The sequence below is a fragment of the Pholcus phalangioides genome, unplaced genomic scaffold, assembly GCF_987345545.1.
Source record: "Pholcus phalangioides strain wild (caught in Gottingen) unplaced genomic scaffold, Ppha-v1.0 ptg000015l_1, whole genome shotgun sequence".
Lineage (NCBI taxonomy): Eukaryota > Metazoa > Arthropoda > Arachnida > Araneae > Pholcidae > Pholcus > Pholcus phalangioides.
The window spans coordinates 22,835,817-22,853,816 of NW_028301608.1; the positions used below are offsets into that span (position 1 = coordinate 22,835,817).

Genomic DNA, 18,000 nt, shown 5'->3' on the forward strand with positions numbered 1-18,000 from the left:
TGTTTCAGTGAATCAACAAAGCATATTAATCTTTGAGGAAATATTTTGATGTGTGCTTTTGTAAATTCTGGTAATGCTCTCACTGTATAGGTAGCATAGAATTATTCATGATAATCGTTCAAACTGGTATGTACTCGTTTCATGGTATGATGAATTTTCTATACAATATTTAATAATGACTATTTACGCAGAAAACTATAAACCTTCCCATCATAAAATTTGACTTGACCATTAATCCTTTCAGACCCAACAATCCATTTTTTTTTAGAATTTTCAAAAAAAAAATTTCATTAAAAACATATGTCGGAAAATCTTTGTTCTTTTAATTTTTGTTTCCAAATTTTCAATTTTTTTTAAATTTTTTTGTGAAGAAATAATTCACTCCGTTTGATTTTTTCACCCAAAAATGATGTAGGGCATATTCATCTGCACATACAAATTTTTTCCTGCATTTGATTACTAAACTTTATCTAGTGAATCACACTTTCCCGGAGGTACTCTTAGAAGCCATCTTAGAAAAAAGTTCAACTTTGAGTGCTGCCCTCTGATGACAGCTCCAAATTCACCATGTTCTAACTCAAAACTTACGCATTCCTGTATATAAGTCAGGGGATTAACTCCCTGATATCAAAAGAAAAAATTCTACAGTAAGAAAAGTAACCCACACATTTGTAGCACTAGGGTCTGAAAGAAATATAACGACTCGTTATAATAGTCTCGAAGACATCTTAGGGCATCCTCCCACGGTGATACTCAAATTGAATTGGAGTAGGCTCTACTTGAAAGTTGAGTTGAGTTGACTTGAATGAGACGAGTTCTCCCTCATACAGCGCTGCTAAAAAAATCTCAAAGCACTGGAAAATGAGTAAAAACGACGCAGTGTTCAGTTCACCTGCTTATCTCCCTTTACATTATGAACCGGGGTAGGAGAAAAAAAATCAAATTTTTAGCGATTCCAGCAGTGATAAAGTTGATGATATTTTATTATAATTATATATAAAATAACCATCCTATACTATTATTTCCTCCAAAAAAAGAATAAATAAAGGGAAGGAAATTATAGGGGGTAGATCCATTACATTGAAAATAACATCCATTGTACACTATTCGTTACGGCTAAAAGGAATCGGATTCCTTGCATTCTACAGAATTAATAAAGAGACGTACTTGGAATTAAGAAATCAGCTGATTACCTGTCACTCCTGATGAGTGACTGTTGATAATCCTTAAAGAAAGTGAATTTCGAGCTGTAAATATCCAATATTTGGGGATGGGTTATAGCTCTATAACATGAAGCTTCACTTCCTTTTAAGAGCTGACTACCCAGCTACCCAGAGCAAACAAATACAACTTTATTTATCTTGGGGGGGGGGGGGTTAGGGGTTTTCCCATATACTCACATACGCAAATGTTTGCTATATTTATGTTGCACGCATTCTATTCGAGAGAGATTTGGGATTAGGGTTGTGCACAGACAACATTACTCTGGAAAATAAAAGTTACATATATAATATAAATGTTTATCTTGTTACAAAATTCTTGGTGGAATCCCGTTGGTTAAAGTTTGTTTTCTTTGGTTTTCGACCTTCGAGGCATGAATTCAAACCATTAAGTCTCTCATTTGAAACCGTCTCTTTGCATGAATGAATAAACGTCAGGGCTCTGCCACCGGACCTGTCCCGTTTCCAAAATCTTTTCCAGCCCAGCTTCGTGACGAAGTCTGGAACAAAATTTGTGTAACTAACAGTCCGAGCAAGTACGTAGTAATGTTTCTGATTTTTCAGTGCTGCCATACTTCTTATGCAAACTTATTTACTTTATGCATACTTCTCTATATTGCAAATTATGGGTGATGTGTAATGATTGAAAATTAGTACCGTTGTTGGCCTGTTGCTCTCTGTAGTGAGGCTTTTCCACGGAAAATCTCTCCGTAGTGAGCAGGCAAACCTCCAACATGATGCTAACATAAGAAGTATTTACCAGAGTCACTCATACATTTAGAGTCACTCATACACTCAGAACACACATTCCCTCATGTACCAGTTGGTTAGAAATACCTTCCACAAATAGTTACACTATCAGTCAAAATTAGGCAATTTTTAAAATATTGAAGATATTCTATCAAAACTGGCATCATTTAACGAAAGTTAGCAACATTTGGTGAAAATTGGTAATATTTAGCATTCGTAACATTTCACGAGAATTTAGCCATTGTGATACTTGGGGCGAAGCAGCTATTTGTCCATTTGTCCGAGTTTTGTTTATTTGAAATCGATTAACTTGAATTTTCGTGATTCTGTCTTGGTAATGATGCGACACAGAGAGAAAAAAAAGTAAATTGCAAAGCTGTAAAGCATGGGTGACCGACCAACCAACCAGAACAGCTACAAATGTGGCAAAACAAGCAGTTTTAAAACTTAAATATTTCCAAATTCAAGTATCCTCTGCCGTTTATGAATGGAGGAAAGAGCTCAAATATATTTTGTTTTATTTCAAAGCCGTGTGTTTGGCATGAGATATAGTTGTATGTAGTTTTAGTGTGACTTAAAGTAAAATAAAATCGAAAAAATTTAAATGTTTGGAAATCATTCAGTGACATTTTTTTCATTAGCACTACCTTGAGAAAACACAAAGGGCTTGTGGAATGTTTGAAGCTTGACGGAAATGTTGCAGGAGAAATTTGAAAACCTCCACACACACAACTGTAATATAAAATATTATTCGATCTCGATTAATTGCCAATTTATGTATTCGAACTTCTTTATTTTGCAACTAGGAGCAATGCAATCATTACACTGCTAAAAAAATCATGTTCGCAAAGAACTTTGAATAGTTTTAAGTTATTTCCCCATTTTATTCGACACATTGTCACATTTACATCATTATCAGACATCAGTGGTCTTGTATTGATAATAACTTTAACGATTTGTGCTTGGCATAGTTTTTCGATGTGATTTGTATGTTGATTATGTATTACCATTGAAATTTAATTTACCCTTTATCTCGAAAACTACAGCCAATCTGACAAAACCAATGCCACATTCGAAATGAGCTCCCACATAACGAAATCAGCCCAAAATCATTGGAATATCATTGGTAACAAACTCAGTGTTTGGCAGTGTTATCAATTTATTATAAATATATAATAGGCTTTGACCTCTGCCCTTTACAATTGAAAAACACTGAATTTTGGACCCTGTGTACTTTAATTATATTGGATTGGAAATGAAATGCTTCAAAGTTACTGTTAGGTATCATATCGGTATCGATTGGTCATACTTACTTGCGACGTACCTGCATAGTAGGCAACGCGTTTCTTCCTCTGATAGTTCGTGCCGGGTATCTCGACGACGCACTCGAATGCCGTGGTCTTCGGCACCGTGAGCTCGCCCTGGCCAAAGTTTTTGTGCAGCGTCACGTTGTACGCTTCGTCCGAGTTCGTTACTGATGTCTGGACGTCTCTGACTATCGTCGGTGATTTCTGTGCGTGCGTCAGCTTGTACAGGTGGAGTCGCGGCCTCGGGTATAGCCCGGTCGCTTCACAGCTAACGTTCAGTTGGCTCACGGAAGCTCTGCTGTATTTCACTTCCATCGTTCTCGCTGGAACTGGTGAAAAAAAAAAGTGGACAAGCAAATAGAGATCCGACATTAATTCATCATAATAATTTCATTCAACTGCAAGCATTTGTGTTTACAATGGAACCTCCCGTAGCGGACACTACCCGTTTGCGGGCACCTTCCGTTAACGGATTATTAACGGATATTAAATACCGAAATAAAATATTAAAGAATTATTTAAAGTGATTTCAGACTAAAATTAATCTCAGAATTAATAAATTTTATCAGTATTTAATCAAAACAATTTTCAGAATTGGTAAAAAAAAGTATTTAAAAATTAATCAAAATTAATAATTAATAAAATAATTAATTTCAGAACAAATAAAAGTCTTCAATTATTTTTGCCCGCGTTCAACTTGGCACCCCTCCCCCTTCATCTAAGATGTCACTAAATTACATGAGTCAGTTGCCCGTGGGCTTCGTGGGAACTTTAAATTTGGTTCACCGTGTCTGAAAGGTGTCCTAAACCATCTTATATGAATCAGGAGGATCCGATTGATTCATTCCAATGCCTTGTGAATGACCACAAATTCAAATGAGAACAGTCAAAATGTACTTTTAACGCCAGGTTTTTCCTTACAAACGGATTCAAGAGATAAATATATAATCAGGATAACGAAGGTATCACAAAGTGTGGTCCATGCCACAAAATCAAGTTATTTGGGGAAATAATCTCAGAACCGTTTCACATTATGGGGATGGATTAGTCCAAAAATTTCGAGAAAGCCTCCTCTCAAGTAGAATCGCTCGGTCGTTGTTATGCAAAGACATCCAAAACGGAACGACTTACTTCTCCTCGAGTAGTTTTCTAATGTTCCCGAAGTCGTTGTTGTTGCACAATTGCATGCAATTACCGTGGGGGTCTTAGAATTTGCCAGAGCAACCAACCCCCCCCCCCACCACGCTGTAAAGATGACAGTAATTGCTCCGCGGCGTCGGTAATGTGGAATTTGTATGGCGCAAGAAGTTTTGTGCATTGCTCCAGGTTTTATAGCGTACCCGGAAAGAGAATCGAGAAGGAAGCGGATGAGTCTTTAGTGGCTCATTTGCCGAGTTAAAAGCGTAATCTTCGTGTTGCAATTACGTCTTGGCGGTTTGCAAGACATCTTAAACGATGTGTTTTCGGTTAATGGAATTAGGCTTCCAAGGGACAGAGCATATCAGCGCCATCTTTCCCTTTCTCCCCCTTTTTCTGTGTAATGATTATGGTGATCCGATAGTAAAGGTTAGAGAAGGTAAGGATATATATATTTGTGGAGATAATCTTATATCTTCTACGAATTCAGTTAAGCTGCACTTTCCGATATCTTCAGCGAGTAAAGATTGAAGGATTATTCGAAATGGATTTTGAAGATTAACAAGCGGATAGTTAATGTGTCATTTGTGAAGTATACTTCATCCTCTCATTATCTATATTAATTGTAATGCAGGATAGATGAAAAGTCCATGGCATATTTTAAAAATTAATTTAAAAAAAAAAAACTAACCACTTCACATAAAAAAATGTCTTTTGAGTGTACAGATATGCACAATTAACCACTTATCATGATGTAGAGTTGTTTTTTTCATAAATTTGAGTATATCGTCAAAACTCACAGATGGCATTGTTTCATAAAAGTCTACAGAACACATAAACATCGATGTAATGGTGTAGATTAGGAGTACAGGATATATTTGTCCCGCGGGGGGGGGGGGGGGAATGCGTGCTACCAAGGGATTCCATTCGGCCCGCGAAAGTTGTTCAGGTAGAAAAGTACCAATACATATAACATTATAAATAACTGGGTTACCATATCTCTTTCACAAAAACGTGGTATATCGCCAAAAATGTTGTGAACGCACGTATTAATTTTTTCAATCTTTCGGTAGCTATCACTATTACTATCAAGGCACGTAAAGTAACCAATTACAGCAGAAGAAACAGTCAAAGGCAAGTGAAGTTGCCAATCAGAACCAAAAAAATTGGCAAAGGCAAGTGAAGTTGCCAAATAGAACCAAAAAAATTGCCAAAAGCAAGTAAAGTAGGCATTTACTGCCTTAAAATTTTCAAAGGCAAGTAAAGATGCCATTTACAGCCAAAAAAAATTGAAACACCAGTAAAGTTGTCAATAACAACCAAAAAATAATTCTTGTAGAGAATTTACCTACGAAGGTTTTTTAACAACTGGCTGTTGCGAAGATATATTTTGGAAAGAGAGAAAGTTCAACTGCCCCTACGGGGAATCGAACCCACTTCCTTTCACGAGCTCCAAGGAAAGATTGAGAGATTCGGTGCCTCTGTAGTCTAGTGGTCTAGGGCGTTCACTCGGAAAGTGAAAGCGATTCCCCGCAGGGGCAGTTGAATTTTCCCTCTTTCCAAAATATATCTCCGCAACAGCCAGTTGTTAAAAAATCTTCGTATGATAGGGGAGAGTGACGTCATCCTTGTATGTAGAACTTGCCTGTTACCCCTAAAATTTCAGAAAACTTGCCAATCGCGGAAAATAATGGTATTGCTAATATTATGTGACTATAATTAATTATGACAATTAGAGTCATAATTACCATAATAAAAGTCATGAAAATAATTTACCTTCTTGATTTCAATAATTCAAGTTAACCTTGTTAAGAACAAGGAAAAACACGGGACCATCCATAAAAAAGGTTCGGACAGTCAAAGATACGAGAATATCGCGTGAAATACGGGTCATATGGTCACTCTATATATATACACGTTTAGGACTAGCGAGCGACAGAAACACGCATATGTGGTCCACGGAATCAAAAGGTTGTGCATCGTTGGTGTAGATGGTGCAAAATTTTTGCAAACCTTATTATGCAAGATTCAGAAATGAGCATTTTCTGATGCAATTTATAGCTAGTTGCTGAACACAAAGGAATGCAATCTGAAAATACCGCTTGTAGCTCGATTAGATGTTGCTCGAGATGTGTTCGAATGTAGAGCAAATAGTAAAAGGAAGTACATCAATTTCGGTCTATTTGTGTTGCATTTTATGTGTCAAGTCGAGTTTTCGCGATACAAGGCCACCTGTGAGTGAAATTCTGAACTATTTTGATCACTTTACGATCACAGACGAAATATTTCGTCCAAACGCCAGTGGAATAAATTTAATCCAGTTGTCTGTGTTTTCTTTTCTCTCTCCTCAACATCGCGAAGATTCATTGTAAACCTATGAATGCAAGTTGTTGTTTTTTCCTTCCCGTTCTTTCTATAATGTTGTTAGTGATTCCCCCCCCCCATATATTGTACGTACTATATTACATGTAGATACATTAAATGTGGGGAAGAGCGAAAAGAGGCATATACTGTGTACTCGCTTAACTACTTATCTATTATACTGTTTTTCCTTTTCTAGTTTTTTAACTTCCTTTTCTATTTTTTTAACTTCCTTTTCTATTTTTTAACGTCCTTTTCTACTTTTTTCTTTTTGCTTTCTTACTTTTTCTTCTATTATTTTCGTATCCCTTTCTTCTTTTTTTTTTTCCTAACGTGCGGTTGCCTTTCACACGAGGTTACCAGATTTATCGCCGGGCCGTCAAATAGAAATCATCCAAATTTTTTGCCAAAAGCTTGTACGTGACGGGGTTATAATATCAAGAACAAAAGTTTTCTACACCATTATGAATATTTTAATGCAAACAACACTTTTCCCGCCTTCAAGTCAATTGATTGATTATCTATTGATTTTCAAAATGTTTCAAGGACTTTTCACCCATTTTATCTAAAATAATCACGAAGGCGGTGCCACTAGTAAAAAATAATTCAACCTTTCATTAGTAACATCCAGCTGACACACATATCTTTCAAGCATATGCAAAGAAAGATATCCAGCCCTATGAAAACTCATACATGTTGAAAAAGCATTGTGATCGGATTCTCAAAACACTCACGAACAGGGCCGTCTTAGGAGTATCAGGGGCACGGGCCCAGTGATTCTTTTTTCTGAGGCACTACCTAGCAAATTCTCATGCTTACTCTCAAAATTCCAACTAATTCTCATTTTCGTGAGGCCCTCTTTTCTCTTGAGGGCCTGGGTCATAACTGAGTCAACCCATGAGTTGAGACGGCACTGGTCGTAAATTCTGAGTACTTCACACGAAATTTAACTGCTACTGAGAATATTTGTATAATTTTTAAAAATATTGACCATCAATTAGAACCATTCTTTTAAAACGTACCGAACACTGTCATACGTTGCGTCTTTGAATCCTGTCCAGCTAAGGATGCCACTAAACACGTGTACTGACCGCTGAGTTCCGTGGAAGGGTGCGGTATGCGCAGTGCACGGAACTTGGAGTACGTGTCGCCGGTGTTCACCGAGAAGTCCAGGTCCAGCTTGTTCTGTAATATACCGGACGTGTGCCTGGTGTTCAACTCCGGTATCCACTGGTATACCGGTTCGAGACTGTCGTTGAAGAACCATTTCACCACGAGTCGAATATCGTTTTCGTTGTATGCGTACTCGCAGTCTAACACGACTGATTCCTGCGATCCGTTCTGTACCCAACGCGGAACGGAGAGACGCCGGATTTCTACGCTCGCTGCAGCTGAAATAAATAGAAATATTATATAATAAAAAAACAATTTTTAAAAAATTGTGCTCGCAATTTTAGAAATTCGTTGAGAAGCATAATATTGCATTTCAAAACACTATACTTATACTTGAGAAGCATTACTCGGATTATCCAAAGGTGACGTAACTCTCCACTATCCATACGAAGGTTTTTTCTAACATCTGGCTGATGTGAAAATGAATTTAGGAAAGAAAGAAAATTTTCAACTGTCATTGCAGGGAATACGAAAGTGAGTCTTCGATCACTCTCCTTGTCTTTCAGATTTCATGACGACCGCGCCCTCCGGGGCAATGAGCTAAAACCGCGTGAGTGACAGAGCCAGCTTGGTCTGTTCTGTTCTACAATTGCAGGGGATCGACCCCACGTGATTTCACTGCCAGTGAACACACTAGACTACAAAGGCAACGAGTCCCAGTGTTTCCTTAGAGCTCGTGTGCACTGAACGGACCGTACATAAACTTGAAACAGGAATTTGTTGAAACAGGAAAAAGATTTTGAACAGGAATTTGAAGGGAAAAATGCAGCATCTACAATTAACCGTAATGAAATTTTAAGACTCGAGTTATAGAGACTAGTGTATCTTTTCAATTGTCAATGGCCATGGCAGAAATCTGAAATATAAGAAGTTTCGATTATGAAACACCTGATATTAAAAGCAAACATGATGCGAAATTTTTCTCGTAAATATTAAGCATTCGCTGATTTTACACGCACTTCCTTCTCTTTCGCGTATCACGCAATTCACGGTTGTTACAATAAATGATAAACCTCTCCATACAAACTGATACAGGAATACCATCAAGGATAGTAGAGAGGGACTAGAGTGCAGAGCCCATTATTTGCGTTTGCTATCCGTTACCAACACACCTAGTCGGCCATTAAACGGCGCATTAACTGCAGCGAAATGACTATACACAACGACCCATTACTAGGTTGAAGATGGACACTTGGTAATCAGTAGTAAGATCTGGAATTTATGGACAATCATGTGTTTGTGTGTCCCTTTCTATGATGTGCTTAGCTTGCACAGTGATGCCGCAGAGGGGATTAAGACTTGCGTTCCAGGGTCTGCAACTGTTATCTGCGCTTTGTCCTCTTCTACCACAACTTCCAAGGTGTACTATTTCCTCTTCGCAACGTGATTAGCATCTCCCCATGCCTACCCCCACCGTCCTACTGTATCTGTGTAGCAAGATATTCCAGTGGAACGCCTTCGTGCTGACTCTCGTCATCTCCGGAGAGAGGATTAACCCTGATCCGTCGAGCAGAAGCAGCGGTAAGCATAATTAAATTTTGTTGATTGGTTTCCAGCTCAGTACCCACTGACAGCTGTTTTCACTGCCTTGCCATCGTGGGTGCTGCTACCTATTATCATCATGATGAAGCTTCATAAATATCAATAGACCATGTAAAATGTGATCAGCGATATTTTGTTTTACAATGGAGTATATAAATATCTCTCTTGAATGCAATTATACTATCATGATTTCACTTGGATGTATGAATAATTACAATACGTAATACGGTTTTTGTTCTTGGTTAGCAGGCCACGTTTACCAATGGTATACGACTGAAAAAGACTGAATACAGCAATTTTTTGCTTTAAACTTTGCTTTGATTTTGTAGTAAGGAGATCGATATTTGTTAATTGAATATTTACCATTGGCTAATTGGATGACTGGAATATTGAAAAATGATTTTAGAAACACTTTTCGCACTGATAATAATTTAAAAAACTGTAATAACTTATAATATAAGTCACATATCTAGAGACTTAGCAGAAAATATGATCTGAGTTAAAATAAAATTTTGGAATTGAAAATTTTTAAAAGAATTGGGACTTTCCCATCTTTGTTCCCAGATACATTTCATATTCTCCTTTTTCGCTCCCTGAAATACTTGTCAAGATGTTTCCGATGAAATGGAGAACTCTTTGGTGAAGGTGCTCTTTTAGGTAAGCACCCATGCTTTCTCTGAATTTTTCGAGATGAGCGTGGAAGATGCGATAAGTCATACTCACTGAAATTACAGTAAAGAAACACAAAGAACTTCTTAAAAAAGTCAAAGACCGATAAAGAAGCTCGGAATATATCTTTTCGTCTGCTTAACGGGTTCTTGGATAACCTTGTAAAAACATGAATAAAAGTCCGTACAAAAATAAAATATTCAATGTGTCACCAAATGGCATATCGCATTCCCCACTCTCATCCTGAAAAATTCAAAGAAAACATTTGTGACTACCCCCAAAAAAGTATCTTTTATCTTTACCAAAGATTTCTCGACTTGGAGCATCTATGTAAAAGAGATATCGCGGAAACATCTTGATTTGATTTGATAATTGACATTATTATTTTTAGGATCGAAAAAGTGGGAATTTATGAAATATATATGAGAACAAAGATTTTTTTTTAAAGTACCGTTATATGTACTTTTTAAATTTAAAATTTTATTTTAAATCGAATTTTTATTTTCTCTCAAATGTCTAGTTACTTGACTTATATTCCAAAAGTTATTTAGTTTTTAATATTATTATCAGCGCGAAAAGTTCTTTTCTATCATTGTTCAATAATCCAGTCACCCAATCAGTCAACGGTAAATAGTTAATTCACAAATATAGATCTCCTCACCACAAAAGTAGAGACAGAGTTCGAGGGGAATATAATCATCATTTTCCTGATTATTTGGGCTAAAGAAACACAGAAACTAACCAGGAACAAAGAAAAAAGTTGCGTGCGCGTGTGTGTTATGCTTCCATTCAGCTTTCATTTAGGAAGATGGAGCTCGATGCTCTGCTACTACTTGACAGTACATGCACCTCGTGCACATTCCTCTGCAGAATTTAAAGAAAGGAATTTAATGAAGCTTGATACCGCTATGAAGTGGAGACATCACTTCCTCAGATTTCAAAACGTAACCGTCACGTTCACAAAGTTTACATCCAATGTCATTTGAAAATTCAATATATATTATCAAGTCATAGATGTTTCCGAAGCATTTATGAATAAAAACTATACTCAACGTATTACCAAGTGTCCAAAAGGGAGAAACTGCTACTATTGTTTCTAAAACTAATTCAAATAGTGGGAAAATTATCGGCAAAAAGAGGGAAATTTCGATGCAATTTCTGTCCCGTTAAAATGATAACATATCAGTTTTGATGTTTCTCAAAGTTATGTGCGTCCTTCAATCACAAAAATACAATTGGTAGAATTAGCACCTCTTGAAAGAACGGAAGAAATGTACTCCTTTAACATTTGATTCAAAATTCGTCGAAATATCTGGAATAGAAATCATTGATTGTCACTAGTTTTTACGTATTAAAGCGAAAAATCACGGAATGAATATAGGGGTGATCGTAAAAAAAGCTAGCAGGAACCGAGAATTCAAACAACAGTGTGTGAAGTAAAGACGCCAGGATCCTGTCTCTAGTGGTGTAGATGGTAGCATGCTTCCTCGATTTGCAAGAAGGCCTGGGTTCGAGTCCGGGCGGAGCGTGGATGACTTTTCTTTCATAGTTCAACTCGAGATATAACCAGAAAATATCTGTTTCGTTGAATTCAAACGCTAGATATCTCGACAAAACCTTCATGCTTCAAAAAACATAGCAAATTTTTATTTTTTTCTATTTTATTTTTGTTTTATTTTGTTTCCTTTTTATTTTTTAGATTTTACTTTATTGAAACTTGAATTTATTTTAATTTTTATTCTCTATAACTTTATGTATTTCTAATTCATTTTATTTTATATTTCTAATTTTTTTAAACACTTTATTCTTGTCTTCAATCATATTCCCCTATCATGGAATAAATTTCTCTTTTTCAAATGATAGTTACAAATTTTAAGATTCGACATATTTTTCAATGGAAGCCGTACAAAATGTTCAATTTGTAATGTATCTTTCCGATTTTCATATTACAGTAATGAGCTATCTCTGCTTAGTTTCTTTTCTTTTGCTAATGCATATTCATATTTGCCTTTGATAAAGTATAACTACAAAATCAAAATTGTATTGTTATTTCTTTCTGACACCTTCCCTGAAATCCCCTTTATTATAACAAAATCAAAGCATTCAAAACGTATAAAGTATCGTCTTTTTTTATTCTAAAAAATATAAATGCACAAGTCAGTCTCTAAATTTTTTGCTGCAAACAAAAATAAATGAACATTCTTAAACTATAAAGGAGAGGGAAATCTTTTTTTTGTGAATAAATATTCCCAAATTCGTGCAAGGTTCGATTTCCATTCATAACAACGATGGACACGCTAACGTGAAAAGACAATAAAACTGCTCAACGACCATGAAATACCTCATCGTAAGCCATAACGTCCACGTTTTCGGTTTAGAAATAACCATGATTTACATAAAATATGCAAAAAATGCCTTCTCTCTTCTTTTCCAGGCAGTTTATAGACGTGGAATAAAAAAAAAAGTTAAAATGGATGGGGAAAAATCAAAATAAAATCCTATATTTCTTTCTCTACCTTCCCAACATATATTTCCTCTGAATCGTGTGTTGAAAACGTAATATTTTCAAGCAAAGTAGACCTATCATGGGTCCGGGAATTTTTGAGAAAAAAATTATGTTGTGTAAACAATAACCTTTAAAATAGGATTAATACTAACAGATATGTAAAAAGCACTAAATGCAATGAAATATTGTTATAACGATGTCTACAGACCAAGAAAAAAAAGATCGTTGTACAGGGATTATTTATATCTAGAGGCAGCAGTTTAGCATTACAGTATAACATTTCCAAACAAGACGAAAAAATATCGTGCTAGAGGGATTTATCGTTATATCAAGTATTGTTGCAGCGAGGTTTTGCTTTGGTTATTTTAGTGAAATATCACAATAATTTCATTTGATGTTCAAGTATGTACAACGATTTCTATCTGATATGTTGGTAATACTAATTATTGCTATTAAATTATGTAAAACCAAATGAGGTAAAATTGCAAAAATCATTTGTTTATACCCTAATGCTTACAATTATTTCTAAAATATATTATTTTGCTTGTTTTTCTATTGAAATGGTCTCCATTGGGTTTTATTTGAATATGTCAAAGATTTTGAGATTTTCAATTCATACTTTATTCATGATGAATGTAAAAATTTTATTTGAAAAATTTTCAATCGATTTGAAATTTTATTGTACTTAGAATTCTCTCTCATAATATTGAGTTTTCAACTCAATATTGCGTGCGTGCTTGCGTGCAGTACTAACAAAGTTACTAAAGTAGTACAAATACATTAAACAACAGTATTAGTAGTAATTATTTTAGTCATTAATTTCGGTTAGTAGGTCTCTCTTGATGAGGAATTCAAAAAATTGCATCCTCAGGAGAAAACCGGGGATTCAAAAATAGATGGTATAGTCGTTCATAAATATATAGTGACCCAGATCTAATTTATTGTACAATTATATTTGTATCATTTCTATCTAATACTCTGACTATAAAATATCAATGATGAATGAATTAAAATATATTGGTCATGATTTATTATACAGGGTGTTCTGTTAATGAACCGGCAAACTCAGACGGTTGTTAGTACGCATCAAAAGGAACAAAAATTGCAATGGAACATGGAGTCGTAAACCACGTTGAGAGGATAAAAATCGGATGCAGGTTTCGACGTCACTCTAGGACGACAAAAAAGTACAATCATAACTACAAAAATAACGAACGCGCTCGAAGACACCAGGTATGTTTTTGATGTCTCCGCTATGGGATCCTCCGATGTATCCACAGGCGTCGCATAAATGGTAATAACGTCAGATATGGTGAGCGAACCCATGAACGCATTTAGCGATCAACTGACATCCGTCTTTCGTCTCCTCTGGACTCAGAGCCTGCATGCGGTTTTCGCGATTTTTATCCTCTCAACGTGGTTTGCGACACCATGTTCCACTGCAATTTCTGTTCCTCTTGATGCCTACTAAAACCCTCTGAGTTTGTTCGTCCAATTTTAGAACAACCTGTATAGTGAATATAAAGGGTATCCCACATAAATTCGTAAATAATTTAAAAATTCATGAAAATTGAAGGATTTGGTATCATTAAATTTGGTTTGCAAAAAATTTATTTTTAAAAAGGGGGATTTTTTTAATAACAAAATAAGTTTAAATGTCAATAAAGAGGGTGGCACGAAAGAAAATAACTATAAATATTGAAATCAGAGTCCCTTGAAATGCAGGGTGTATGATCAGCTTAATTCCGAATTTACCTGTTACAGGAGCTTACATAAGGATGGTTCATTGTGATGTCAACATGGGTGGATCATGCACTATCGGTGAAGTTGTTTCACTGCAAAAATGAATCCCCGGCTGAAGCTCCACGAACATTTCGGATACAGAGGAGATTGAAGAAAGACTCAGGTCGAACCGCTCCTGAAAGACTAGTTTAAAGTGCTCTCTATCAACAGAACTTGGAACTTTCTTTTTCAGTTCGAAAATCTCCCTTTTTGAGAATAACTTTTCACTAACCAATTCCCCCAATTTTTATGAATTATTAATTTACCTACGAACCAATGGGAACGTTATATACAATACCCTGTTCACGTCATGTACAATATCCGAAATACCATATCATTTCTGACGAATGTCCTGATTTAAAAAAAAAATCTTGATGATGAATACCATATTTTACTAAATTCGAAAATGGTCTCGTTCAAATATGACACAACAGAATATTTCAGAAATATAACGACTGGCTTCATAATGCTTCTAGAGGGTCAATTCTCACAACAGAACTTCGGCACGTATATGATAGACAACATAATTCACGAATTCTCCGAATCGTTACCAAAAAAAATCCTGTTCTTAACTCTAACATTCAAAGGTTTCCGGAAACTAATGGATGTTTACTCGAATCATACAAAAAAAAAATGTAAGACTAAAACCAAAGACCCGGCTGCGAGCGATTTCCTGCCTCTTTTGCATATCATTCCGTATATTTTCCATTATCAAAGGAACAAGTCGAACCTGGGGCGATAGGTGGCACGTTATCCATACATCCAAAGTATTCTATATTCATAAGCAAGAAAACTTTGCAAGGCGAAAATAATAATAATGATAATATAAAAAGAAATAGGGTGGAAAAGGAGAATATTTGCAGTGTGCATATATAGCCCGAAGCAAAAGCCAATGCTTATCGTTTCCTTAGCTTTTTTTTTTCTTGTAGCTTCATCTTCAGCATTCAATCAGCGTCGCTCAGTGTGGAAATACCCCTTTCTAAATATATGTTGTGTATGTATATCTAACATGACGGTTGAATGATGAAATGAAATATAAAAAAATCGGCAAACCATCGACGTCTTTTGATCTTCCCGTAGAAAAATAAGCAGAGTGAGGTTTACCACGTTCAATGCCCCCCGAAAAAACTGATAAAATATATCTTTGCCAAGCTAAGGCTTTCTTGTGCTATCTTGCCTTTGGGGGAAGTTCCAAGTCCCAGAGAAAAATCCGGGAAAAGTCTCGTGCTCCAGAGACGGCCATGGTTGGTATGAAACGGTTGGGCAGGAGAAACATACATATATATGTATATAAAAAAAAGTTTTATCCCATCGCTTGCATGTTGAATACCACCGAAGACTCGTTACTGTTATGTACGTGATTTGAATGATGTCGAGGACTTGGCTCTGGGGATGAATAATAAAAAAAAAAATAAAACGTTTTTGGTACATCGTGAATTCGACTGCATGCTCCAATCCTCCAGAATTCTATTTCGTGTGTCTGTGTGTGTAAAGCTTGCTATATATCAGAGATGAAAGTTGAGACGTAACGTAAGATAGGAAGAAAAAAAAAGAATATATTCCTATGGATGAGTGAATTTTTTTTCGTCTTATTTTGGAAACGCAAATGGCTCATAGGGATTAAAATTGTATAAAAATAAAAATTTCCCGAAGCTGGATTCTTAGCATTTTTTGGCCTCGTAGTTTGAATTCTAGTGAGTGGGAAAATCTAGCTTCTAGCGTTTTGCTTCTTTCAAGTTTTTGTACAAATTTTCTGCAAAACGTGATATTTACCACTTTAAAAGGGTTTTTTTTTTCGTTTCTTGAATATCATGTTCAACTGGGAGTTATCCAATACATGCTCTTAAAATGATCTATAAAGTTTTCAATAGGCTTTGAAGCGAGATAATCGTTGGTCAGAAAATTTTGGCATGTGAAAAAACTGAAAGTGTTGCGAACCCAATAGTAATAAATTCTATTCATGTTTTTCTTATGATTATTAAGCCCAGAAAGAGATCATCACAATGTTTTCCCTTTGATTGATATATTTTCGACTGATTTTAGCTCTACATATTTTCCTGTATCACAATCGAACTTCAAGAAGAACATTTTCGAGTTGTGATAATTTAAAATTTTAAATTTTATTGACAATTATAAGGTTTTCTCTTGTACTATTTTGCCTTTTGGGAAAAAGTTCCAAGTCCCAGAGCAAAATCCGTGGAAAGTCTCATGTTCCGGAGACGACCGTAGCGTGGTTCGAAACGGTTTGTCAAGGAAAATATGTAACATAAAAAAAGTTTCATCCCATCGCTTGTGCGTGATGAATACCACCGAAGACTCGTTACTGTTAAGTACGTGATTTGCATGATGTGGAGGACTTCGCTCTGCGGGATGAATAGTAAAAAATAAAAACGTTTTTGGTACTTCGAGAATTCGACTCTATGGTATTTCTCTAATTCTCCTATCTTCTATAATTGTATTTCGTGCGTCTGTGTGTGTAAAGCATGATATATATCGGAAATGAAAGTTGAGACGTAACGTAAGATAGGAAAAAAAAAGTATATATTCCTATGGATGAGTGTGTTCTTTTAGTTTTTTTAAGAAACGCAAATGACTTACCGGGATTAAAACTGTATAAAATTACGAAACTTTTTCCGAGGCTCACTCCTTAGCATATTTGGCCTCGTAGTTTGCCTTGTATCAAGAATGATTGAGTTTCTGGAAGGGTCACGTATCAACTGGGGGATCACAATCATTCTACGGTTCAAACTTGGCCCATTGAAAACATTTTCAATGATATAAATGTGATATGAATGTACAGAATGATAAGGAATGAATACAGATCTGGTTATGGACGTTGGGAAATAAGAATAGGCAGAGCGCTTCATCTTTTGTTTTGCCATTGAAAATCGTATCAATTACTATTACTTAATCGTATGTGCAACTCCTAAGATCTGAGGAATTTAAACTGGCCGGCTTTTTCATGATTGAAAAAATTTTGTGTATAACTGACCAGAGTTTTATTACAGCGTCTGAGTAGTGCATATTTTGTGTTACAGAAGTGTTGTCCTCTGTATTCCAGTTAAGAACTGAAAGTTGATGATACCTGAATTCCTGTTTTTCTCACAAACGTATGTCTGTGTGTGTATAAGTAAGTAGAAAATATACGTGGAGAATATAAAATCAAAAAAATTTTAAATAAACAGTGCCAATTATTTTTACCTTTTATTATTTTGTTGTATAGAATAATAAAATATTTTATAATATAATACAGTTTATTTTTGAATTGGCAGAGTAATGGTGAACGGGGTTTAATGGATTGTAACTACGGTTTTTTTATTCATTATTAGCGGTTACGGGTCTGTGAACGATCAGAAGAAATATAAATTAAGCAGCGCTCTTGAATTTGAATTGATGCTACATGCCTAAATATTATGATTCTTGAAAATTGAAGTACACCACCATGTCGGCCCTGATAAGAATATATTCTTTTCAAAAGAAAGACATCTCTTTTGGATTTCCTTTCTGCTTTTCATGCTGGGGATGATTCTGATTGGTGTAAATTTTTACACAC

General features: G+C 35.6%; 1 protein-coding gene across 2 annotated transcripts in view; it reads right to left on the reverse strand.

Moving 5' to 3' along the window:
- The window catches only part of LOC149075684 (uncharacterized), a 108,258-nt gene that overhangs the window by 24,954 nt on the left and 65,304 nt on the right, over positions 1-18,000 (reverse strand). Inside the window, exons 2-3 of one of the 2 annotated variants that reach the window (XR_016194190.1) lie at positions 7,798-8,166; positions 3,284-3,606 (exon numbers count right to left, since the gene is read on the reverse strand). Coding sequence is in view for 1 of the 2 variants with exons in the window: in XM_089245434.1 (XP_089101560.1) it covers positions 3,295-3,606; positions 7,798-8,166 (681 nt within the window). In the remaining variant the exon portion in view is untranslated. The remainder of the gene's footprint in view (positions 1-3,283; positions 3,607-7,797; positions 8,167-18,000) is intronic. The other variant, XM_089245434.1, reaches the window with a different exon arrangement.